The sequence below is a fragment of the Rhinoderma darwinii genome, chromosome 7 (assembly GCF_050947455.1).
Source record: "Rhinoderma darwinii isolate aRhiDar2 chromosome 7, aRhiDar2.hap1, whole genome shotgun sequence".
Classification (NCBI taxonomy): Eukaryota; Metazoa; Chordata; class Amphibia; order Anura; family Rhinodermatidae; genus Rhinoderma; species Rhinoderma darwinii.
In genome coordinates, this window is record NC_134693.1 from 10,607,126 (window position 1) to 10,632,807 (window position 25,682).

At 43.0% G+C, this 25,682-nt stretch overlaps 1 protein-coding gene across 5 annotated transcripts in view; it reads left to right on the plus strand.

Moving 5' to 3' along the window:
• Window positions 1-25,682, plus strand: part of PATJ (PATJ crumbs cell polarity complex component) — a 195,674-nt gene that overhangs the window by 51,066 nt on the left and 118,926 nt on the right. For 2 of the 5 annotated variants that reach the window (XM_075832709.1, XM_075832708.1), the window contains exons 17-21: window positions 1,993-2,055; window positions 2,829-2,969; window positions 18,829-19,038; window positions 21,302-21,406; window positions 23,062-23,364. In XM_075832709.1, the coding sequence (XP_075688824.1) occupies window positions 1,993-2,055; window positions 2,829-2,969; window positions 18,829-19,038; window positions 21,302-21,406; window positions 23,062-23,364 (822 nt within the window). The remainder of the gene's footprint in view (window positions 1-1,992; window positions 2,056-2,828; window positions 2,970-18,828; window positions 19,039-21,301; window positions 21,407-23,061; window positions 23,365-25,682) is intronic. The other 3 variants (XM_075832710.1, XM_075832711.1, XM_075832712.1) reach the window with 3 other exon arrangements.

The window sequence follows — 25,682 nt, forward strand, 5'->3', positions numbered from 1 at the left end:
TCGTGAATCAGAACTCAACTTTTGCGTTACCTTTTTCTGCCATTATGTAAAGTTTTATTCTCCTTTTACATCCGGAGATCAAGTAGGAAACAATTTATAAATTTAGCTTTGGATGTGAATGGAGAAAGAATTAATCACAACTACTAATTCGTAGAAGATGGATAAAAACTTGTTTTGGAGTGTTTTTTTCCATAGTTTGAGATGTGGTTTAGGATTTTGAGCATAGTTTTTGGAGTTGTTCCATACATTTGGGTTCTTGTTCTGCTTTGGGGTTCTTGGTATAGTGTTTTTTTTTGGGGTGATTTTAGTTTAGTTTTAGACTTTTGTTTTGCCATAGATATTGCAATGATTTGTGGTTTTGGAAATCAATTGTGTATAATTTTGGTTTTAAAGTTGGGAATAACCCTTTTAGGTATAGTTTTGGCTCTTACGCATAGTTTGGGTATGATTTTGGGCATAGTTTAGTGTTTTGGGCATAGTTCTCTTTTTTGGCATAGTTTTATATGGTTTTGGGTATGGTTTTTGGATTTTTGGAATTGTTTTGGGCATAGTTAGAGGGTTTTTTCCATCTCTACAGGATTTACCATAAATGTGTGATACATGTGGGTCCCACCTCTGGAACCCTAACCTATTGGAAAAACAGGGTTCCCACCATGCCTGTTTGCCGGTTCACTGTAGCCGCTTTCCTGTTTAATTGAATTGAAGAGTGGCGCTGATTCCGCATATCCCTCGCTATTAAAGTAGATCGATGCCAGGAGGTCGGGTAGTTTGAAAGCCCGAGTTGCTAAGTGCCCCAGGACTGATGACCCTGGGGTGCCCTGACTCACTGAGGGTGGGATCCCACTGAGAGAAGGCACATGTGCACGCACTTGTCTTTCACGCTATTTGAGCACACACCTTTATTTGCCCGGCCTTCTGGCTGGGCAATATGGAATTTTTATACATGGTGGATGTCCTGGCTGTATCACAGCGCACATCACTTTATTTAATTTTTAATCTTGTGGTTCAGTTTTCCCCTGCAACCCGGCCTCCCTTCTTCTTCTTCGGAGGGGAGGTGTAAACCAGACGCAGGCTCCAAGGTGGATACTGGGGTGGCAGCCCAGGTAGAAGCCTTGGAGTGTTGTTGGGTCTCCCTAAGCTTCGGCGCAGGGGGGGGATCATCGATCCTCGTTCCATTGGGCCTACAGGTAGGAGGGTTGGGGAATGGTTATGCGGGGCCTCTCTCCTTTAGGAGAAGAGCTGCAATAAACCCCATCCTTGTGCACTTTTTGTGTGGCACCTCTGCGCTTTTTATGCACTTGGGTGATAGAAAGCACGACTCGGGCTTTCAAAATCCTGTTGGGAATACCTTTTTAAAGGCTATGTAAACGTTTCAACAGCATTTCTTTTTTTTAATAAAAAGGTCAGTCATTGTGATTAGTGCAACTTTATAAATAGTTTTTATAAAAAATAATTTTTACTTTTTGATATACAGCTACATTGTATTCTCTATACAGAGCAGCTGTATCGTTGGCGGGGCTAAAAGGTTCAGCGTCAGTGGGTCCTGCGTGTCTCTGACAGTTCATAACTTAGAGGTGATCGATTACAGGTGGATCCTGTCTGTCTGAGACGCTCAGGACCCGCTGACACTGAACCCGTCAGTCCCGCGGGACTGACGGTTTCAGGACATGGCAAACGATACAGCTGCTCTGTATGCAGAATACAAAGCAGCTGTATCTCAAAAACTACAAATATTTTTTTAATAAAAACAAATTCTAATGTTGCACCAATCACACTGACCTTTTTATTTAAGAAAAAAAAAAAAAATGTCTTTCAAAGGTTTACATCGCCTTTACGGTTTAGTCCAGCTCAGTTTCTTTTCCATCTGATATTCGGTCACTCTTTCCAAGTGCAATTTGTGGCAATTTTTTTAATTAACTGTATATGTCTAATACTTTGTATTCGTGTCTTAGTATCGATGTTCTGTTGCTTTTATTTACTTTGCTTTTGTAGCAAGATGAAGAGGATAACGTGTTCAATATCCCAGAATTAGTTGGTGCCGAATATCATCAAAAGGTAAAATATATTGAAGGAAAACATTATTTTCTAACAAAAATGTACATGATTTTGCAGTTAAAAACATATTTGCAACATTTTATGTAAATTGTAACTAATTTGTACCAATCTGAGTTATCAGCTTTTTATTTATTTTTTTCTTCTCCATTCATGTCTAAAGCGAAATTCCAAATTCTGCTGCTTACCAATTCCCAAAGAGTGATGCATTGTGGGGGCTAAACTGCTCTGCCACATGTCTGACAGCAGGGAGGAGCTAGCCTATCTGTGTCTATGGGCAACCGGCGGAATATCAAAAGCAGCTTTGTATGTGAATAGAGAAAACAGGATTTCACTGCTGCCCTCTGCTGGTTAATTGTCTGCACAGAGCATGCTCTGCCAGGATGCATTATGGGAGATGTGTTATTCACATTACAACAGGTATAATAGTATATTTTAGACAGAAGCCTCTCCCAAAATGCAGAATAAGTGCAGAGCGGTGAAATCGGTAACGGTCCTGGACAAAACTTGGTTCTGTGTCTGAATATCTTTTTTCTTTAGTGAAATGAAGTTTGGGGGATTTGGAGGATTTAATTTGCTGGTAGAACAGCTCCAGTCCTGCGTTGCCAGCTGGATTTGCAGGTTTGCTGATCCCATAAAATGTTGCCAGAAATAAGCCGCACGTCTGAAACCGCGGCCAATTTACTGTCTTAATACTCCTCCAACCCATCATCAACTTTCTTTGTTTTCTCGTCTCGGTTATTAGAACAAACACACAATTACAAGTTTCATTTTAGGAACAACCAGTTAAAGACTTGACCCATGAGGCCAAAGATGAGGAGGATGATGGAGAGTTGACCTTGTGGTCTCCAGAAGTTCACATTGTTGAATTGGAAAAGGACATGCGAGGTCTTGGGTTCGGTATCTTGGACTATGAGGTAAGCGTTTCCAGGGATCAGAAGCTGCCACTCCATGAGGTTTGTGATTTGCAGATCTTGAGTCTAAATTATGTAAGGAATTGACTGTACAATGTTGGGTCTCCATCAAATGCATCAAATGGCCCCATTATTGATGGGGAAGAACATCGATCATCTCCGCATTCTCTAATTGGGGTTGACCAAAGCACACTACAGCCTTTAAGGGGTTTGTCTAGGATTAGGGAAAAACTATTTTTTTTTTCTTTCCTCACAGTTTTTGGTATATTTTTTTAACATATTTAGTTATGATCAGTTATTTAAAGGGGCTGTTTGGTTGAGAAAATTTTTGTAAAATGTCCTATTAAAGCATTGTGCGGCGATCAAGGGGGTCCTTCCGTTTCCATTGATTTAAAGGAAAAGTGTCCAAAAAAACCCATAGCTGTAGTTTTAGATCCTATCACAACTTTACAATGAGTGCCTCCATTTTGAATAAATTAAAGGGTTTTCCATGTTTATGCAAATAAAGCTTCATTATTATTCAAAGAAAAGTTCTGCAGCTTTCTGACATACTTTGTGTTTCAATTTTAAACTACACTCAGGGTCTCTACTTGCTGTCAGTGAATGAGAGCAGTCATTGATGTGCAGCTTGTTACAGTGTATCAGAGCTCTGTCTTGTAAAGAACCTACAGCTGTGTAAGCAGGACATGATCAGGATGGGTTTTCAGCCTCTGGATGTAAACAGTGACTGTGTCTATTCACTGATAATAAGCAAAGATCTTAAAAATAGTAAGGAATTAAAATACAAGTTGCAGAACTGACGAATAACTGCATGACGAGGCCGCAGTAAGCAACCCCTTTATGTTTTTCCGGATACAGCGCTGTGCTGGCTCGCTGCAGCCCCTTCAGTCAGCTGATCGGCGGGGGTGTCCGACTCGGGTGTTGGACCACCAATGATCTTACTAATGATAGGCCATCGAAGCAGATTGTATGAAAACTTTTACTACTTCACCTCTTGTTTTATGTATACCCATTTTATCACATAAGTGGAACATGTCACTGCTTCCCGAAAGATCATCCCTCCCCTTTCCTGAACCTGCTCCATCCACTATGTACCCCTCAACCTGTCACTTTCCACTTCATACACTGCCCTTGTCACATGCAGAGCGCTCAGTGCTCCTGGGGTCCCTTTTCCTTCCACTATATAACTCTTAGTCTGTGAGACTTTGCAAATAGTCTGGAGTAAAAAATAATTCCTACGATTTTGTGTCTACAGCTCCAATGCAGACCTGTGTGTCTCCATGGTTACAGACTACAAACAAACCCTATGTGTAGTCTGAACCTGCAGTCCTATGTCACTTCAATACCTCGACCCCCTCCTATTTTTTTTTCAAGCGTTTTGCAAAGTTGCTTAACTTTTTATTTAAGGTGCAGCGGAGAAGTACAAATGGTTGAGCCACTTGATGCATTTTCATGGATATTTCTGCCGCATCAAAGTAAACCGCATAGCCCAAACCTTAAAGGAAAATTGTTCTCTATCTGGTAAGACGTGTCCCCTTTAAATTTTGCATACAAGATGCAGAATTCATGTAGTATTGAATTACATCTCGTATCCATAAAACCGTCCAGATAACAATCCCCCGTCTTTACAAAGTTGTAGAGTAAATTCATTGAGTGGGATTTGGCAATGATTGAAAGCCACACACAATAATTACTGATCACAATGACACGAAAAAATTCCCGAGTAAAACGTTCCCTTATTTTGCTCATTGCTCCAGGACTTAATTTAGTCAGATAGTAATTTCATATAATTGTTGCAATTTGAGGTACAGAAATGAGATCCAGGGGGAGCGGAATGCCTCCTAACGCCTCCCAGTACCTCTCCGTCGCCCCCCCCCTCGTCTCCCCGTTCTGTCAGTTTTATTTATTTATTTCCTCCGATCCTGACGTTAAAATAAATGTGATCTATCTGCTGCCGGTGGCTTTTTGTAGCATGACATTACATTTCAAAGTTATTGGCTATAAACATTCACGCAGGCAGCGAAGCCTCGGGGCGACAAATGGACCCCGCGCCCGATCGTTCATCTTGCAGAATTGTCTGATGTGCTGATCGCGTTCAAATTTGTTTGTGAACTTTACAGATCTACGTGTAATTATACCGGGGGGGGGGGGCTGATGGTAGAAGCGAAGGACGGGGGTGCAGCTGAGGGGGATGCGGTTCTGGAGGACAAAGAGTCGCTGGACTAGAGGTTAAAAAGCTAATTTTTAAAAAAAATTATATAAAAAAAATAAATAATGTGGGAATTTTCTGGTATCCCCACAATCCAATACATAGTTACTTAGGTTGAAAAAAAGACATACACTATATGAAGAAAAGTATTGGGCCCCCTCTCGACTCCCGCCACAACCACCAATCAGCTGACTGAAAGGGCCCCGAATTTCGTTGCCGCAACCTCTAGAGTGTTTACCAGGCACGGCGCCGTTTCTAGTGGCTCTGCCTGGGATTGCAACTCAGTCCCATTTACTTGAACAGGACCGGAACTGCAATCCCAGGCACAGCCGATCCGGTAGTGTACGGCGCTCTGCCCATCAACCAGCGGGTGTGCCGGGAGTCGGATCCCCACTGATCTGATAATGCTGGTTTATCCTAAGGACAGGCCATCAATATAAAATGCCCGGAGAACCACTTTAATGATGGAATTGACCATTTTCTGATCTATTTTTTTTTTCCTCCATCCCATAACTAGCAACAATTTTTTTTACTTTTAGAGACCTGTCATTCCCTCCGCTCTCGCCGATCTGTATATTATCTGCTCTCTGCCAGACGGCCGGATTTAATCACAATTGTAGAGATTGCGTCTTATTTTCGCTTGATTCCAGGTTTCATTGTTTAACGTAATGAAAAATAATAAATTTAAAATAAAATGACCCCGAAACGTGACCGTTAAATTATTCTTGATTTATATAAATCTCATTATTCAACCGAGGAGGGAAACTGACGTGAACAAGTGACGTGTGTGTAATGATCGCTGCACTAAAGCTATATATAAAAAACAAAAAGTAAATTTTTTTTTTTAAAGTTGCGCGTACACTTTTTCAAAACTGCCGTTTCCGCGCATCCATATGAAAACTCGGCTCGGCTAAGCGTGCATGTTTATCCCAATAGAGAGAGGGGAATAAGCGGCTGCCAGGCTCCTCAGGCAGCGCTTTATCTCCTGATGAAAAAATAATAATCGGGCATCTGCGGTTGGGGGAGGGTCGGGACACCCTCTTAGGCTTCATTCACATCTGCGCTCCGTTCCGTCTGAGCTTTCCGTCGGAACGGAGCCCTGACAGAAACAAATGGACGCCATAGGTTTCCGTTTTCATCACCATTGATTTCAATGGTGACGGATTCGGTGCCAATGGTTTCCGTTTGTCTCAGTTGTGCAGGGGTTCCGTCGTTCTGCTGGAATCCATACCGTAGTCGACTTCCGTCAGTGTCTGTCAGGGCTCCGTACCGTCGGAACAGAGCTCGAGCGCCAATGTGAACTTACACATGGATTTGCCCACCTTCATCTAATGTGTATGGCCACTTTTTAAGGCTCATTGTAGAAAGTCAAAGAGCAGCTACTGGTGTAATAAACACGTTATATGAAGTGCGCCAAAAAATAGACCAATGTAAATGTAGTGACAGTTCTTTTAATTCAGCATCTGATAATCCGGCACTCGTTCAGCATAGATCTTGCTTAGGCTTTCTACTTGATGGTTCTCTGTCCTTACAAGCGATCTATATATTCCTTTCTATCTGCGTTTTATAATCCAGCACTCAATATGCCCCCGGATTAGGGGAGGTTTATTGTAATTTTTCATACATTTATGTGCAAATATTTCATTTTTTTTATTTTTTATCATTGTTTCCGGAACAGGTGCGTCTATATTTACTGTACTAATATTTAGTATTCTCTTTTTTTATTCTCTTTTTGGGGTGTTTGAAATATTTATTTTGTTAAACAAAAAGTTTATGACAAGAAACAGAAGTTTATTATAGGACTATTATTTGCATGCCCTGAGATCCTGCTGAGCTTGTGCTTATACACAGCAGCTAATCGGAGCAAGCAGAGCTGCAGCGTTTGAAGAGAGTTGTAGCTTCACAAAAGCCAGAGATACAAAGCAGAGCTGCTGTGTAAAGCATGGGGGAGGGAGAGAGCAACAACCTGAGACAGGTGGTTGAATTCAGACTCCAATAAACAATGGGGGGGGGGGGGTGATTCATTCAGGCTGGACCTAAACAGTGCTACAGTATCAAGAAGTGGCCCTGCCCCCTTGTGCTAAGCCCGCCCACTTTTCAAAAAGTGGCGGATGCAATGTAAAATGCGGAAACAATGCGGGCTGTTTAATAAAACAAAAGTCAGGATGGACTACAGATATATGTGGCCCTTTTGGCGACCGGGTAAAAGATTGCCATGGGTCCCATATATCCCTTGGCGTTTGGAAACGGACCAATCACATTTTAGCTGCCTTTTTACTGGCAATATACAACATTATAAACCCGCTGGATATGGTACAACATACAAAATCTCCCTATATCTTCCGACCGGTTTTCATTAATATTCCCTGGTTGTTCTCGCCGCCAGTGATGTCATGTAGGCCAATAGGCGGGCCGCTACCTGAGATTTATTAGTCCCCATTACCATATTTGATCATATTTGAGATGTACAGGGAGCACTTTGCAAGAATTAAACTTTGTAGTTAGGATATGCATTTGCAAAATGACATATCCCTGTGGGCAGATTTCCTCTGTGGTTCCAGCACATCACGTTTCCTTGTGCGGCAAAAACCTCTAATGTGTAAGAAAGGGTTTTAATTACCGCCCCTCTCCCCTCCCCCGCAGCGGATAGATGTACAGACCAGTTCTCTAAAATGGACAGTGAGTGGCTCTGGGGTGAAGGTTACCGGTTGGAATAGACTTTTCCAATAAGTATTGTATTTCCGCGCGAGCCTAACCTCTTACATATTCAGTTTTATGCTAATGAATAAATCCATTTCAAGTAGATTGAAGTTTGAAGTTCTCCAGAAAAAGCTCATTCATTACCTAATAAATAGCGAATTCTTGTCCGGAATTACTTGCAGGGAAAGTAGTGAGAGAGAAGATTCCCCCCCCCCACCCCCACCCCTTAGATTTAGCTTAGTACTTTGAGATATTGGACCCCAGTCCCATTGATGGTGTCGCCATTTAAAGGAACACTCTAGACAAAACTGATACTGTGTAATGATTTGTGCAGGAACTAAGGGGGCGGAGCCTGACTCACAGAATCTCATTGATTATCGCTGCAACTGTATTCTGGAAACAACCATTGGATTGGAGACTCATTATAAGTAATAGGAGGTTTTCATTTAGGGGGCGGTGCCTGACTCACGGATCGGCTCTTCGGGGATTTTTTATTATGCACTGCCCCCTAAATTAGTCTTACCCATTCTGGGAGTCTCCCATTCAGTGCTGTTAATAATCGGGAGACCATAAAAATTGAGATGATTTTGCAAAGTTTTCAATTGGCTCCTCACCAATTTCGCGATCGCTTCGTGTTGTCAGTGAATGTCACGACCTGTCAGTGTTAAAGCTATCCATTTGGAGTCTAGAAGAGGAGTGAGATTTTTGCTCCATCACGTGACCCTCTCTTGCCGCAGCAGTGACGTCCCTTATCAACGGAAATCACTGCTGTGACCAGAGATTTGCTGCAAGGTCACATGGAGAGACCGGACACCGCTTCGGCACTGAAATAATTAACCCTGCCTGGACATAGTATTTTAAGAAGGTGAGTATAGTATGATTTCTTATTTTATACTATTTGCTGCCTGCTGCCCACTGTATTAAATGTCAGACTTCCCCTTTAATTGGGACATTAAAGGGGGTCTTTGCTTTGGACAATCCCTACTTGTCAGAAGGGTCTCTTGACAATAAGCAGATCACAAAGTGTCCTCCTGATGGAACCCCCAGCGATCAGCTGTAATCTGTGGGGAAACCTGGCTGTAAAGTTTCCCTACAGCTCCACCACAGGAGAAATGAAGTATTACTGTAAAGACGGGGTAGGCAGACAGACCGGTGAGCCCTAATCTACCCGCCACTCAGTCCCTGCCTACTTGCAACGGCCCGTCCTAGGCGACGGTGTACAACTGGGCGACGGTCCCTACTCTCACTATGTGCACGACAGACAAGGGTACATAGAAGCTAAGGGAAATGGGGCAGATGCCCACAGCAACACCGTGAGCTACAAGAGTAGTGAACGAGTTGAGTCAAACCAGGAGTGTACGAGGTACCAATTGCAGAGCAAGAGCGTAGTCCGTAAAGCCAGGGTCAATATGAAGCAGAGCCAGGAAACGAGCAGAATCACAGGCAAAGGAGGAGCAGGAAATGAAGGTATATATAGACAGAGGGCGGGAGCTAGCTCCATCTGGCCAGGCTGTGATAGGCTCTCCCACTCCTCAGCCTCCCAGCCTGAGTGGTAGAAGAAGGATTCAGGCTGGGTTCACACGACCTATTTTCAGACGTAAACGAGGCGTATTATGTCTAGTTTTACGTCTGAAAATAAGGCTACAATACGTCGGCAAATATCTGCCCATTCATTTGAATGGGTTTGCCGACGTACTGTGCAGACAACCTGTCATTTACGCGTCGTCGTTTGACAGCTGTCAAACGACGACGCGTAAAAATACAGCCTCGTCAAAAGAAGTGCAGGACACCTCTTTCAGACGTAATTTGAGCCGTTCTTCATTGAACTCAATGAAGCACAGCTCAAAATTTACGGCTGTCAGAGAAGCCTCGAAAAATGCGAGGAGGAGCATTTACGTCTGAAACGAGGCAGCTGTTTTCTCCTGAAAACAGTCTGTCATTTCAGACGTAAATGACAGCTACCGTGTGCACATACCCTCACTCTATCAGACTTAGGAGCAGGTGCAGACTGACTAACCACGGGCGTCAACACAGAAGCTGTGTCTGGCAGATCCTTTACAATTACACAGTGTCCATTCATATCAATGTGTTTGTGTAATGCAGGACAGGTCCTCCAGAGAGAGACGCTCTATGTAACCGCTCTCCACTCTGACCAAGAGATGAGGGTCCTGAACAGAGGACCCCCCTGTATTAACTGTATGATAATGAGTTTTCCAAATTGGGCAACTCCTTTAATTTTATTTTTCAAATATGTCCGCAAATACGTTGTCATTTTTGGCTGTTGCCTACAGAAAACAAAAATAGAGATTGGGGTCTCTAGTGATAACCCCTAAACCATCTGAGGCCTCCAGGGCTATTGGCCCTTCATCCTTTTTAGAGCAGCTTGGATAACATATATCACCATTAACCTCTTTATCACCATAGTCCGCCAGGTATTCTTGGTATTACCTACTAAAGACCACTATGTATATTACCAGGGATACTATCACTAACCTCAGTATAATGGTGAAGGGGTATTTTACCGGCACCCCTGTGGGCCCCTACAAGGAAAGTCCCCATATACTTCCATATAATGTGTTATCTTTCTGTTTCTGATAGAAATTATGCGTTTTTGGACTTTTATCCAATCGACACAAATCTGTAATAATATGTCGATGACGTCACTGACCAGAACAACCATTACAACACTGGCTTTAATAACCATGTGATGGCTTTCTACCAAGACGGAGAGAAACACAATATTCCTCCAGGTAGATTGTTAATAATGGTCCTGATACATGGACGCTCCCTCCCGTGGCTACTTCTGGCCGCTAGCGATGTGTTGCTTTCTGCCAGAATCTTGTACTAACAACAACCTCCCCGTAAATAATGAATTGTGGCTTTCTGTCTCATTGAAACAAATGGATATTCTGCTCCAGACCACAAAAGTCGTATTATTACTATTATTACAGTGGTTGTTGCTATTGTAAAAGTTACATTTGGCTGAAATTTTCTGGAAAGAAAAACATTGTGCTCCCCTGTCGTCCCCCGTACCCCCCTAAACCCTCTATTTCGCTGACATAGTGCTAAAAAATTGACCTGCAGGCTGTAATTTTATGCAGAGTCCCACAGTTCGGTAGCATTCCTCACCAACCCCAGGCCTTCACCTCAATGCTGGTGTGACAACACGAGGTTGACCCTTGAAAATCCTATTGTTTTTCTTTTTATCTCAGTAGGAAACATTCGGTGCCGATTTTCTTAATACTGTATATCTCTCTAGTGAATGGAGCTTTGCCCTTCTGATACAGAGCTCCAAATCCCCTGAATAGACATAGTTAAAATATAAAATTCTGTCTACTTGCAGTCACCACTAGGGGGAGCTTACTGTATACGGTGTTATTATTGAGTTGAATGTATAGATATTATGCAGTAATCTCCCCCTAGTGGTGGCTGCAGGCAGACTGAATTTGATCTTTTAGCCCTGTCTTTGCAGGGGATTTTATTTACTGGAGTTTCCGTCTAACAAATAATTATACGAATGATCTCCAGTGGTCACAGACGGATTAACACTCTGTGACTTGTGCAATACATCATCAATGCAACTCAAACTAGTGCAATAGCGGTAGTTACATCAACTTCTATGTGGGGTGGTTATTGCGGGGCGATATCCGATTTATGTTGTGAAGCTGCCGTGCCCACCTATACTTTGTGGGTTTTTTTAAATCTTGGGACCAGCAGATCATGGGAGGTTCTGTTGATTGTAAGCCCCCAGGATCAGCGGTGAGATCCCCAGTGGAAATGCTTGTGTTTCCTGTGGCGCCCCTGCAGGATCAATGAAGCATTACAGGTTGTGCATGAAGTTAAAGGGGTATTCCCATCACAGTGATGACATATCGCTAGAGTATGCCATTGCTTTTTGATATGTCTGACTGCCAGGAATCCCTGCAGGCCGGCACTTCCAGCCATCCCACTGTACAGGGAACTGCAACACTGTTCTATATAAGTGAATGTGGCCGTGCCTTAGTTCCCTGCACAGTCAGTGTCCAGGAGCGCTGCTGTGCAAGGAAAAACTGAAGGGGTTGTGGACCCTTAATTCTCAGGATCTGTGGGGGTTCTGTCAGTTAGACCCCCAGTGATCAGCAACTGATGGCATATCCTATCAATATGCCATCACGGTCTAATGACAACCTATCCTTAGGGTGCCAGGCACATCCACAACCATATGTACTGTGTTGTGCCACCGAAGAAAAGATCTTCAATATTAAAGTCCCAGAAAACCCCAATAATTGGTGTCCATTGTTCTAACTTGGTGCCTGCTTTGAGTAAGGGCTCATTCACACGAGCGTGAATCTCATTGAAACAACGCGCAGCGCGCGGACCCTTTGATTTCAATGGAGCTATTCACACGAGTGAATTTTCACACCGCGAGAGTCCGTTGCGTGAAACTCACTGCATGTCCTATATTGGTGTATTTCACGCATCTATCCGCCCATTAAAGTTAATGGGTGCATGAAAACCACGGACCACACAAGGACGCACATCTGTGTGCTGTCCGTGTGTCACGCATCAATTGCATTGAAAAACAAAAGTGAGTGCGTGTGTGAAAAACACATGCCACACGCAAAGCACACTCATGAAAAACGCAACGCACACGGACAGATTTTACGCGCGTAGATTTGTCACGCTCGTGTGAATGTAGCCTTAGACTGGATGCAGCTTTCAGCCCTTGATAATAGAAGGCGTCTCCATTAGGGCCCTTCATGATAGTAACTTGGGGCCCATTGGGGATGAGTAGTATCACAGAGTAGGAACGCTTCATAAAACAGAACCTTTATTCATTATTCACATTAATATACTCTAGGTAATTATTTTGAATACAAATACTCCAGACACAGGGTTGAATCAATAAGCAATGCACAATAATCACCTGGAGTATCCAGAAAATTCTATCTAGGGGGCGCCACCCCAGGAAGTCATCACAGACCATGTGGACTACCAAGCCCCCATCTACAGCATCTACACACCGGCCTGCCTTGTCATATGCATCATCTTCATCCACCAATTGTGCCGATACAAGCAGATACTTATTCTACATGTGTATATAACTTTATAGGTCTCCAATCACACACAGCTTGTCCAATATTGTCCCCGGATGAAGCAATGATGTTTCGGTGTTGTGGTCATTTAATGTAATATTTGGTGCTTAGAAATGACACTTTTTGTGTGTGATATAATTTTTGTACCCCCGGAGTTTGTCCATAGGATGTGTACGGTACTACGCCCCCTAGGTAGAATTTTCTGGATACTCCAGGTGATTATTGTGCATTGCTTATTGATTCAATCCTGTGTCAGGGGTGTTTGTATTCTACAGAATTACCTGGAGTATATCAATGTGACTGATGAATAAAGGTTCTGTTTTATGAGGAGTTCCCCCTCTGATGCTACTTGATACTTTATTGATTTCAGTGATAATATCCATTGGGGATGAGAATTGCTAAAATTCAATTCTGCCCATTGTGTTGACATTTCTCCTGTGATTCTGCCCGCAGTCTGGGTGGATACAGAACAGGAGACAGTGGTGGGGACGTGTGTATTTTGGAGGACGTTCCACCCTATAGAAAATCCACAGTAAGCGGAGATATTGAGTGAACGTGATCCGGCTACTCTGTAATTCACTCCTGTCTTATGGTTTTTATGAATTTCTTTAGCCTTAATGTGAACCCAGGCTGCTCACCCGCCAGCGCTTACACCCTCAAATGTCTATATGGGGGTACAATAGGATTTCATCATGGTTCCTTGTTGGGTCTGGGTCTGAGACTGTGATGCAATGTATTAGAGGGGCCGTCTACTTTAGGTTGTGTTCCTAACATATGTAGGTGATCTGAAGGGGGTCCGTCGATCAAGACTCCCCCATCGCTCTAGAGGCTGTCACTCTGGGGGGCTGCAGTCAGCAGCTGCTTCTGTTGGTGAAATCTTTCTCTTTACCCTCTGGACTGTTCATTTGGGGTTAAAAATCTGGATATCCAAGTCAATTTTCAATCTATTAAGCTTAGTCCTATCTGTTTCTTGGAGAGCTGGATGGCAACAAATATAGCAACCTTTTCAGCTTATCTGGGCGGGGGGGGGGGGGTCCAGCTTTCCCAGACTCCTGAAAAGCAAGTCTATCTAGTTAGACAGAAATCTTGAGGTGGAGGATGTATCATTGCTTATTTAGGAAGTTCTGCCATTCAGGAGCCTGGAAAAGCTGGGAGAACACCCTTGTGGGAGCTGATTCGGGTCCAGGGGTGCAGTTTTTGGTCCTTATTTTGTTTAAATCAACCCCCGCCCCCACTCTTCCAGCCCCGCACAGCCACATACCAGGACAGATTATTTCAGCGATCTGTTTATTTGACTTTGTTTCTATCAGCACCGCGTGCCGCACATTCCACGTGTGCTGTGATTTCTGGATGGGCGCGGAGGGAACGAGGGGAAGAACGCTGGACTTTGTATTGGGGGAATTACATTCATATATAAAAAGTTGGGCCCGGGGCAGGAGTTCATATTCAGACAGGTGATGGTCAGGGGACGGGCCCTCCACATACATTGTGGGGGTGGGGGGGGATTATACTTACAATAAACCCTTAGGGTAAAATTAAGGGTAATGAATATAACATTGGGGGTGCAGGAGCTCCCCAACATGAAACTTTCATGGTCTCACATTTGGGATTTGTAATATTTTTGACTATGTGCCCTTCCTCTACATTTCACAGACACAGGGGAAGGAGCAGAGCCCACAGCAGCACATAGTAGTTAAGGAGTGTGCTGATCTCGTGGGAGGCAGCCTCTCGCGTGATCCGGCATTTGAATGGAGCAGTGTCATGCATGGAGTAAAACAGTGAGAAGCCACAGGCTGATTGGAAAGACTGCGCCCCATCAGCACAGAGTATTTAAGGAGATCTATATCCTCTGGTAGGGTAACCCGTGCACTAATATGAGGAGTGTGCTGATCCTGTGCGCAGACTGAGAGTTACTTAGTGGAAGGAGCAGAGTGCCTCAGCAGCACAAAGTATTTAAGGAGGAGAGCGTGCTGCATGTGTAGGAGATAGTGACCTGTCCAGTCATGTAATGGTAGTGAGGACAGGGCTGTATGTGACAGGGGCAGCGTCCTGAAGTGAGTAGGAGAATAGGGACAAGCAGGAGGTCACAGTCTGAGAGTTATATAGGGGAGGAAACATTGCCCCAGCAGCACAGAGTATTTCAGGGGATACGTATGCTGATCTTGTGGGGGGCAGAGGCTTGTCTACTCGTGTGATGGTGTTAGTGAGGACAGGACTGCATGTGACGGGCAGAGCCATGATGTGAGGAGGAGAATGGAGACAAGTGGCAGGTCTCAGACTGAGAGTTACATAGGGGGGGGGGACCAGGGCCACCAGCAGCACAGAGTATTTAATAAGAGGAGTGTGCTGATCTTGTAGGAGGCAGTGACCTGTCCATTCATGTGATGATGTCGGTGAGGACAGGGCTGTATGTGACAGGGGCAGAGTCATGAGTCCTGCAGCAGAATAATGTAATAATCTTCATACTTTATTGCCTCTATATTCACCCATCGTACTCTTAGGCTTCATGCACACCACCGTCATTTTTATCCACCATTACGGATCTGTAATTGCGGATAAAATACTGACCCATTCATTTCTGTCGGCCCCGGACACCTTCCTGTATATTTATTGGTGTGTGTCCGGGCCGTAGAAACGACCTGCAAAACATAAGACATGTCCTATTTTTTGCATTTCTGGACCGTGCTCCTATACTTTATAATCCGCAAATGCAGATGACAGTCCGCGGCTCGTCCATGCAGTATTTCCGCTCAGTGTGCATGAGTCCTTAGTTTAGGATCTGCCTAATATCTGTATCTTGTCCATCACCTAGAAGAAGGAATATAATAAACGCCATTCCATGATCTCATCTTCTTCTCCTTCCTCACACGTAGTTTCTTGAGTTTGCACCCTGGGCACATCCACATTACCATCCGCCTTTCACAGTCGTGTCCTTCATCGTCTCTATACAGAACTGGACCTATAGAGGCAATTACTTTAATGCTGTGCTCCCCTCGGGGGTACCCATCTCTTTGGGGACAGTTTGCACCCACAGTCTAGTCTCCGTGGAGGTGGCTTTGTTACCCAGCGAGGAATGTGTTCTTAAAAAAAGTGTCCTTCAGCAGTTTGTGCTGTGCGCATCACAAAAGTGACGACTGCTGTAACTGCATTTGTTGGGAATTATTGATCGTTACTGCCCTCTCTTGGCCAATACACATATATCTTCGCTCGGAGAATATTCTGAAGTTCTCCTGAGTCAGCATATGTGCTTAAGTTTTCCATCAACCTAATGGATCAATTCAGTCTACTCCAAGGAACGTCTGTTTAAACTGCAAAATAGGCGCAGCAGCACATTTTCAGGGTTATATCTTCTATACCCCCCTTTGCTACGATGATCATTGAGTAGATGAAGGGGGGGCGGCGTGCCGTATAAAGTACTGCAGTTTCTTATCATGGGGAGTTATCGCTATCGGGGAAAAAAAGTGTTTTTATCTCCGCTTAATGAATTCTAATTTCAATTGACTGATGTGCAGTTTGATTTTTTTGTAAAGTTTCGCTCCTGCGGGGCGCGCCGCACTGTTGCGGAATCTTCCATACGTCCTTGACACGGACTGCGTCACAGGTGTAAATTCACTCGTCTCCGATGGAAGCCGTTTCAAGGACATTGACTCTGAAGAGTAAGCAGAGAAAGTGCGTCAGCGATAATTTACAGGGATAATCTAATTTGTAAATCCAAAGGAGAGGTTACGAGTGATGACTGACTTATTTCTGATACGGTGGGGTCTAATTTGCACAATCCCTTTTTGTTAGAAGGGTCCCATGACTATAAACTGATCACGGATTATCCTACCCCCGAGACCACCAGCGATCGGCTATAATCTGTGAGGGAATCTGGCAGCAAGTGTTCCTCTGCAGCACCACCACAGGAGAAATTAAGTATTACACAGTGTCCATTCATATCAATGGGCTATTATTGTAATGTGTGACTGTGCCGGGTCCTCCAGAGCGAGAGACAATCTTTGTTGCCCATGTCCATTTTAGTAATTATTTTAATTCCTTGATAAGATAAAAGGATTGTCTGGTTAGAAAACCTTAACATCTACTTAGTATGAGCTATTGATCGGTTCTCGGGGAAGGTTTGGGGACTGAATAGGTTCTGGTGACTGTCCTTACCGATGGAGCAGATCTCATCATTATAATAACTGACCAGTGCTATATGTGTTCTTATAGGTCATAATCTGTGGGGTCTGCTATGATGATTATATTAGGAAGCTGTATGACCAGGAATCCACCAATATACAGTATCCCTATTATTGGAAGTATTTCGCAAGCAGAAGCGTCCCCTTATAGTCAGAACATATATATATATATATTTTATTTTTTTTTAAATGGGGCTTAATGGAGACTCGTTGTAGCATGTAGGAATACAGTCATGCAAAAACGATTAAGACCTTGTGTGAAACAAAATGCAACTGCTACTGCACATGCTAAAAATCTATGTGTAGCCCCAGCCTTATAAAGGTTCTCCAAATGTATGCAAATAAAGCTTAATCATTTTATAATAAAGTTCTACAACGTTCTAATGTGCTTTGTATTTGAATTCCCCACCATTTTCAAGATATTTCCTTGCTATCAGTGAATAGAAACATTCTTGATTACATCCGGAAGCTTAAAACTTGTAAAGACTTAAAGGGGTTGTTCACTACCGGACAACTGATGATTATCCACCGGATAGGTCATCGGTGCGGGTCCGACACTCCGACTCCGCACCGATCAGCTGCATCGGATGTCGTTGCACAGTATGCAATGTACGGAGCCGGAAGCAGTTGGCTCCATACATTGCATAGCGGCCGTGCTGCAGAACTGCATCTCTGCTCCTATTCACTCGAATAGGAGCAGCTCGGCCGCTATTCCGTCTTCTTCCGGCATGGGTGTCTGATGCCCGGAGGCAGCTGATCGGTGCGGGCTCCGGGTGTCGGACCTGCACCGATCATACATTGATGACCTATCCGGTGGATAGGTCATCAGTTGTCTGGTAGTGGACAACCCCTTTAACACTTCCCACCGCTAATGACTTGTTTCAATTGTATGCAGTGTAGACAATTCTCTGTGAAGATTGTGGACTCCAGACTTGATACATTGTAACAAACTATCAGGACAGGAGAGAGATTTGTGCTGCTGATATTTTTAGCTCGCACAGGATTGTCAAGATTGTATTATGTCTATACAGGTTTTCATGCTCTGCATGTAAACTCTGCTTCCATTCACTGATAGCAGAGATATTGAAAATGGTGAGGAAACAAGATCCAAAGACCTGACAATCTCTTTAAAAACACACACAAAGAAATGTATTTTTCCTTTTAAAACTAGTGTACATATCTTTTATAATATCATTTTTTCCCCCTAAGGCTTTTTTCTATCATATACAGTACAAGTAGTTTAATCCGGCATCCAATAGTTCAGAAATTCTTATAATCCAGCAGTGATTCTCAGAAAAGATGATGATCTGTAATTCCAATGTTCTATACGTAGACGGTCTTTGTAAACATTCATTCCCCTTCTGAGTTGTTTTGATTTTTGTTTTTTATGACTGTCCGATAATCCAGACCTTCTAATGCCGGATTAAAGGAATTTTACTGTATTTTTTATTCTCTTTTTAAAAAAAAAGCTCTATGCTTTATTCTGTATGACCAGTTATTGTACAAGTAACACCTATCTACGTTCTTGCTTTCCTCTCCATATTATTTCTCTTCTATACTCTCTGCTTCAGCCTCGGGATTCACCCTCCGTGCCCGCAGTGACCATTATTAATGCCCGCTTTCTCTCCCTGTCTGTGTGTAAGAAGACGTGAACGCTTCGTGGTCTTTCTCACTATTTTGGCTTTTGGCTCCATCTTCAGGATCCCTTAGATCCAGCAAGGACGGTGATTGTGGTTCAGTCTCTGCTAGCGGGTGGTGTAGCTGAGGAGAGCGGACAGATTCTGCCTGGTGACCGCTTGGTCTTTGTAAATGACAGTTTTATGGACAATGCTTCGCTGGAAGAGGCTGTGCAAATATTAACATCTGTGCCACCGGGAAGAGTTCGCATTGGCATTTGCAAACCATTGGTGGTAAGAACTGAACCCCCCGGCCCAGTGCACCCAATTGTGATTCTAATGGTGACCCTGAAATCCACGTCTAATCCGTCATTTCTACCAAATATCAACATTCACATAAATATGGCTTCCTGAGCATCTGGACCCTGCATGATGATTTCTCATAATCCCAAATATAACAAATGAGGTGATTTATGGGATAGAAGCCAAATCCAAACAAATGCTGAAATCCAAATCCAAAATTCAATTTTTAAAGGGGTATTCCGGCTTCAGCCAGTAAAGTTTATTTAATGCATAATAGAAAGTTATACCATTTTCCGATATATTTTCCATATCAATTTCTCAATATTTTCAAGATCACTGCTTGCGGTCATCCAATAGAATCCATTGTTTACTTCTAGGTAATAACATCCTGTCCTGGTCAAGTGATGGACACACAGATGCCTGGCTCGTTATTGTAACGAGCCGTGCACCTGTGTTTCCATCACGTGACCAGGACAGATTTTTATCCACTTGAAGTGAACAATGCAGCAAGCAGAGATCTTAAAAATGTGCAAAATTTATACAAAAAGTATATTGAAAGCTTGTAATTATACAATATACAAAGATTAACCTTTTATTTGGTGAAACTGGAATAACCCTTTACATCAATTATTGAATGATGTGTCATTTCAAGTCTCGTCCAGTCTGATGTGTATAAAGCTTCATGAAAAGTTCTGCAACTTTCTAATATGCTTTGAGTCTCAATTCCTCACCATTTATTAAGATCTCTGCTGTCAGTGAATGGAAACATTCTTGTATACATCCAGAGGCTTGATACCTGTACAGACCTAATACATCTCACAGTGGAGGGTTTTTTTACACTTTTTTTTTTCCAGTCTTGACAATCCTCTGTCAGATAAAGAGTCTGGACTTCAGACTGAAACCGTTTACCTGCACTGATACATTGAAGCAAATTATCAAGACCGCAGAGAGATTTGTGCTGTTTGTGTATTTAGCCTACAGCAGATTGTCTGGACTGGATACAGTTGTAAAAAGCTGGGAGAAGTTTTAGGTCTGTACTCTTTTTCAGCCTCTGGTTGCAATCAACCGTTCACTGACCGTAAGCAGAGATCTTGAAAATAGTGGAGAATTGAAACAAATTATAATACAAATCTGCAGAATTTTTTGTTACAATGTAATAAAATGTCAGCCCATCCCATGTCACTAAGCAATGGAGGCAATATCTGTTTTTTTGGCCAGAGGGACTAGTGAAAGGGGTTTTCCACTGTCGTATGAGCTAAATGAATTTATTGCACCTTCCTGCAACTTTTACTAAATCTATTTATTTATTTAAAATTAAAATCTAGCAACTCCCCTACCCCACCACTTGGTGCTGCCCCTTGATCAGATGCCCCAACGCTAAGTGGGGCCTCAGCGCCCATCACCTGGACTGGCAGCCACCAATATGAATCATTAGGAATTCAGGTTATCCAACATATTTCTTATTTTTGTTGCCATGGATTGCTGCTCAGTGGCTACGACATATAATGAATCTGAAGAATCCAAACAGATGTTATAAAAACTACTTTGCAAACCCAGAAATGAAATAAACGTATTGTATTACAAGCTGCAGAGTTTAGGAGATAATACTTACAATTTGGCTGAAAGTGGAACACCCCTTTAAGTACCGACCGCATGGTGGTCAAGGTGACGGTGCTTGTCACACTCCGGCTTGGTGGCTAATCCGACATACTGGCGTCTGCTCTCACACTTTGGAGCATTTTCTACTAACCCTAGACTTATGGGAACGAGGACCAGGATGGGGCAACACGTGATTTATAATGAGAATTTCCTCCAAAAATTAAAAATCTACAGTAGGTCTCAGTTGTCATTTCCGATTCTGGATAGCAAATTTGCCTGATTATGTAGTAATAGGAAGCACGGGACAGATGAATGCACAACTAGCAAATTTGCCATTCAGGAATCTGAGAAAGTTGAGTGACAACCCCTGTGGAAGCTGGGATGGCAGCCATATTGGTTGTCACCCAGCTCTCCCGTGGCCATGAGGTGAGCGCGTGTCTGCTCCCCCTTGTAAAGCTCCTGCATACACTAGTGCTGGGGTAAGTATTCATTTAGACTTTAATTGTGGGGTTTTTACATTGCTTTACTACCACACAGGAATAGTCCCCTTGGTGAGTGAGCGGATGATGAGGGTTATGTCATTCCTTTAATCTTGACCTGAACCTGTTTTGTTTTTTTTTCTGATTTTCTGTTCTTTGTGTTTTTTTCCGACCAGAATGATATGAAAGACGGACACGTGTATATCCCACTGGTAGGGGAATCGGAGGATAATTTGGAGTTAATGGTGGACAACACATCGCCAAAAGCGCAATTCTACCATGTAATGACAACGTATATTTTTATGTACAGTGAACGTCCTTTAATCCGCCCCCTGATAATCCAGAAATTCTCATAACCTTTACCCATATAGAATTGGAATTTTTAAAAACTGGTAACAGTAGAATGAGCTGAAAAATCAATTATAGCCTTTCTATGACTGACCAATAATCCAGAATATTTGATAATCCAGAATTTGTCAGGTTCTATTATTACCGGATTAAAGGAATTGTACTGTATTGTCGTATGTCATTGTGCTTTGTGGTTTTGCGTTGTCTAGAAAAAAGTGTGCCGACAAAAATTGTCAGTGTTGCCCATAGTAACCAATCAAATTGCAGCTTTCCCCATAGTAACCAATCAAATTGCAGCTTTCTGTCTCCTTCCAGTTCACACTTTTTGTCTTTTATTTGCTGATAGGATTTTGGACAACGCTTTTCCGTCGGGTCATCTAGACTTTTTGGTCATAAGGAGTTTAAAAGGGGTGTCCAGGATTATAGTTGTAGTTATATGTTGGAGGGCTCCCGACGTACACCTGGCTGCAATGTATCCCACTGTATAGGTGCTACCTGAAGTGCTGTGCCCGGGGAAGCTCCTGACGTCACTGTCCTTACAAAGACCGTGACGTCAGGAGCTTTACAATGCCGGAATCCCCGGCCAGGGGATCGATAGCGCTCTGGCGGGGACTCCAGACACTACCTGCAATGGCGGCCCTATATCCCCCTGCGACTACAAGAACGTTAAAGCAGCCAGAGTCCACGGCTGCTATCTCTGCCCAAAGAAACCTTCGTAATTAGAGCTCCACTGTGGTAGACCCAGAGATGGCAGCCGGGTTCACCGGCAGTACAAGGGTTGCGGGGGATAGGGCTGCCGTGCGGGCAGGCAGCCTCTGCTGTGCCGGGGCACTCCACCCATAACTGTCCATATATGGACAGTTACATCAATGGAGTTTCCTGATGCATGTGTTTAATAGAGGCCTGTGAAAGATGCAGTGGCATTCGTCACTCATAGGCTCCCATGTTAAAAAAAAACAACCGTATGCAGCGCATTATACGCGTGATTGGCTGGATGGAAAAGCGTGATCTACTACGCTATTCCACCCTTCAAAAAAAAAGTATACTGACATATACCAGCCCGACAGAGGTCAAAAGGGCTCCATTAGCTTGGCCTCCATTTAGCTAATGGAGCCCTATGTACACGTTAAGCTTTCCTCCGACGTACACGCTAAACACAGGGCCAAAAGTGAAGATGTAAACCCGAATGTCGAATTTTAAAAACCTACAGATATTGGGCCTCAATTATCTACACTAACAGTAAAGCTATCCTTAGTTTCCCATAGCAACCAATCACGGCTCAGCTTTCATTCTTCCAGAGTAGTTTATTAAATGAATGCTGCACTGTGATTGGTTGCTATGGGCAACAAGGACAGTTTTACTAATAGACCGTTTTCGTATGTAAAATCTATAGGTTTGTATACAAGATGCGGCTTTGGTTGTATAGACCACTCATTTTTGTTTGTTCATAGTCATCAATGGCCGTCTGATCGTGACGGAGCGTTGTGTCTGCTTCATTTTACCCTTTAAATCACTGTGACCCTATAAGATCTCATCCCCTGGCACCAGATGGCGTCTATATATTGATTTATCCCCATTTTTTTTCTAGGAGAAATACCAAGTGGAGCCATTCATAGATGAAGGCAGAGAGGATCTTGTTGACGAACCATCTCTGGCTATGGGGCCAGCCTTTAATATCCAGCACAATAATCCAGACCCTTTACAAGAATCGTGGGAAATGCACGAAATGGAGGGATTTATAGAAGAAAGAGAGATGCTGGTGGATGATGAGGACACCCAACAAGACGCTTCTCATACGAACAATGATGGGTATAGTCTGCATTATAATGGGATTCCTCCTCCCGCCATCCAGAACACGTCTTCCACCCAGGCATGGCTAGACGATGCAGCCGTACGTATTCACAGGCACTATGGGAAATGAGCGTTTAGGAACATGGAGTTGAAGTGATTATGAGCTGGTCTGGCCCTGATAATGCTCGTCTTTTCTCCCTGACTGATTTATCACTCTAGACCCCGTCTGAGGCTCCTTCCCCTTTTCTTTTCTATGATCAGATTAGTTTCTTAGGTTCTAGCCCCCGGAAAAAAAAATGGCCACAAAGTTATTCATTGATTCACGAAAATTGCAAGCTTGTAAGTGTTTCAAAGCTGCGCAAATCACCCTCTGATTGAATGCAAAAAAATGTTATTCGCCCAACGTTGTGTGAATATTTATGAGATACCTGTCACCCTCTAAATGTAGTTATTGATCACGCCGTACGTCTGTCGCACATTTTATTGACTCGTCTTTCATTAATTCAAAAGTTGTAACAGTTTTTCACGTGGACTCCGAGAAGTAGTTTCTGCAGGTCTTGTAGGGTAGTGGATAATATAATATAATGACAGTGCTCATTATAACTAATACATAACCAAGATAACGGGAGAGTGCTCATTATAACCAAGATAACGGGAGAGTGCTCATTATAACCAAGATAACGGGAGAGTGCTCATTATAACTAATACATAACCAAGATAACGGGAGAGTGCTCATTATAACCAAGGTAACGGGAGAGTGCTCATTATAACCAAGATAACGGGAGAGAGCTCATTATAACCAAGATAACGGGAGAGAGCTCATTATAACCAAGGTAACGGGAGAGTGCTCATTATAACCAAGATAACGGGAGAGAGCTCATTATAACCAAGATAACGGGAGAGTGCTCATTATAACCAAGGTAACGGGAGAGTGCTCATTATAACCAAGATAACGGGAGAGTGCTCATTATAACTAATACATAACCAAGATAACGGGAGAGTGCTCATTATAACCAAGGTAACGGGAGAGTGCTCATTATAACCAAGATAACGGGAGAGAGCTCATTATAACCAAGATAACGGGAGAGAGCTCATTATAACCAAGGTAACGGGAGAGTGCTCATTATAACCAAGATAACGGGAGAGAGCTCATTATAACCAAGAGAACGGGATAGTGCTCATTATAACTAATACATAACCAAGATAACGGGAGAGTGCTCATTATAATGAAGATAACGGGAGAGTGCTCATTATAACCAAGATAACGGGAGAGTGCTCATTATAACCAAGATAACGGGAGAGAGCTCATTATAACCAAGATAACGGGAGAGAGCTCATTATAACCAAGATAACGGGAGAGTGCTCATTATAACCAAGATAACGGGAGAGTGCTCATTATAACCAAGATAACGGGAGAGAGCTCATTATAACCAAGATAACGGGAGAGAGCTCATTATAACCAAGATAACGGGAGAGAGCTCATTATAATGAAGATAACGGGAGAGTGCTCATTATAACCAAGATAACGGGAGAGAGCTCATTATAACCAAGATAACGGGAGAGTGCTCATTATAACCAAGATAACGGGAGAGAGCTCATTATAACCAAGATAACGGGAGAGAGCTCATTATAACCAAGATAACGGGAGAGTGCTCATTATAACCAAGAGAACGGGATAGTGCTCATTATAACTAATACATAACCAAGATAACGGGAGAGTGCTCATTATAATGAAGATAACGGGAGAGTGCTCATTATAACCAAGATAACGGGAGAGAGCTCATTATAACCAAGATAACGGGAGAGTGCTCATTATAACCAAGAGAACGGGATAGTGCTCATTATAACCAAGATAACGGGAGAGAGCTCATTATAACCAAGATAACGGGAGAGAGCTCATTATAACCAAGATAACGGGAGAGTGCTCATTATAACCAAGATAACGGGAGAGTGCTCATTATAACCAAGATAACGGGAGAGTGCTCATTATAACCAAGATAACGGGAGAGAGCTCATTATAACCAAGATAACGGGAGAGTGCTCATTATAATGAAGATAACGGGAGAGTGCTCATTATAACCAAGATAACGGGAGAGTGCTCATTATAACCAAGATAACGGGAGAGTGCTCATTATAACCAAGAGAACGGGAGAGTGCTCATTATAACCAAGAGAACGGGATAGTGCTCATTATAACTAATACATAACCAAGATAACGGGAGAGTGCTCATTATAATGAAGATAACGGGAGAGTGCTCATTATAACCAAGATAACGGGAGAGAGCTCATTATAACCAAGATAACGGGAGAGAGCTCATTATAACCAAGATAACGGGAGAGTGCTCATTATAACCAAGAGAACGGGATAGTGCTCATTATAACCAAGATAACGGGAGAGAGCTCATTATAACCAAGATAA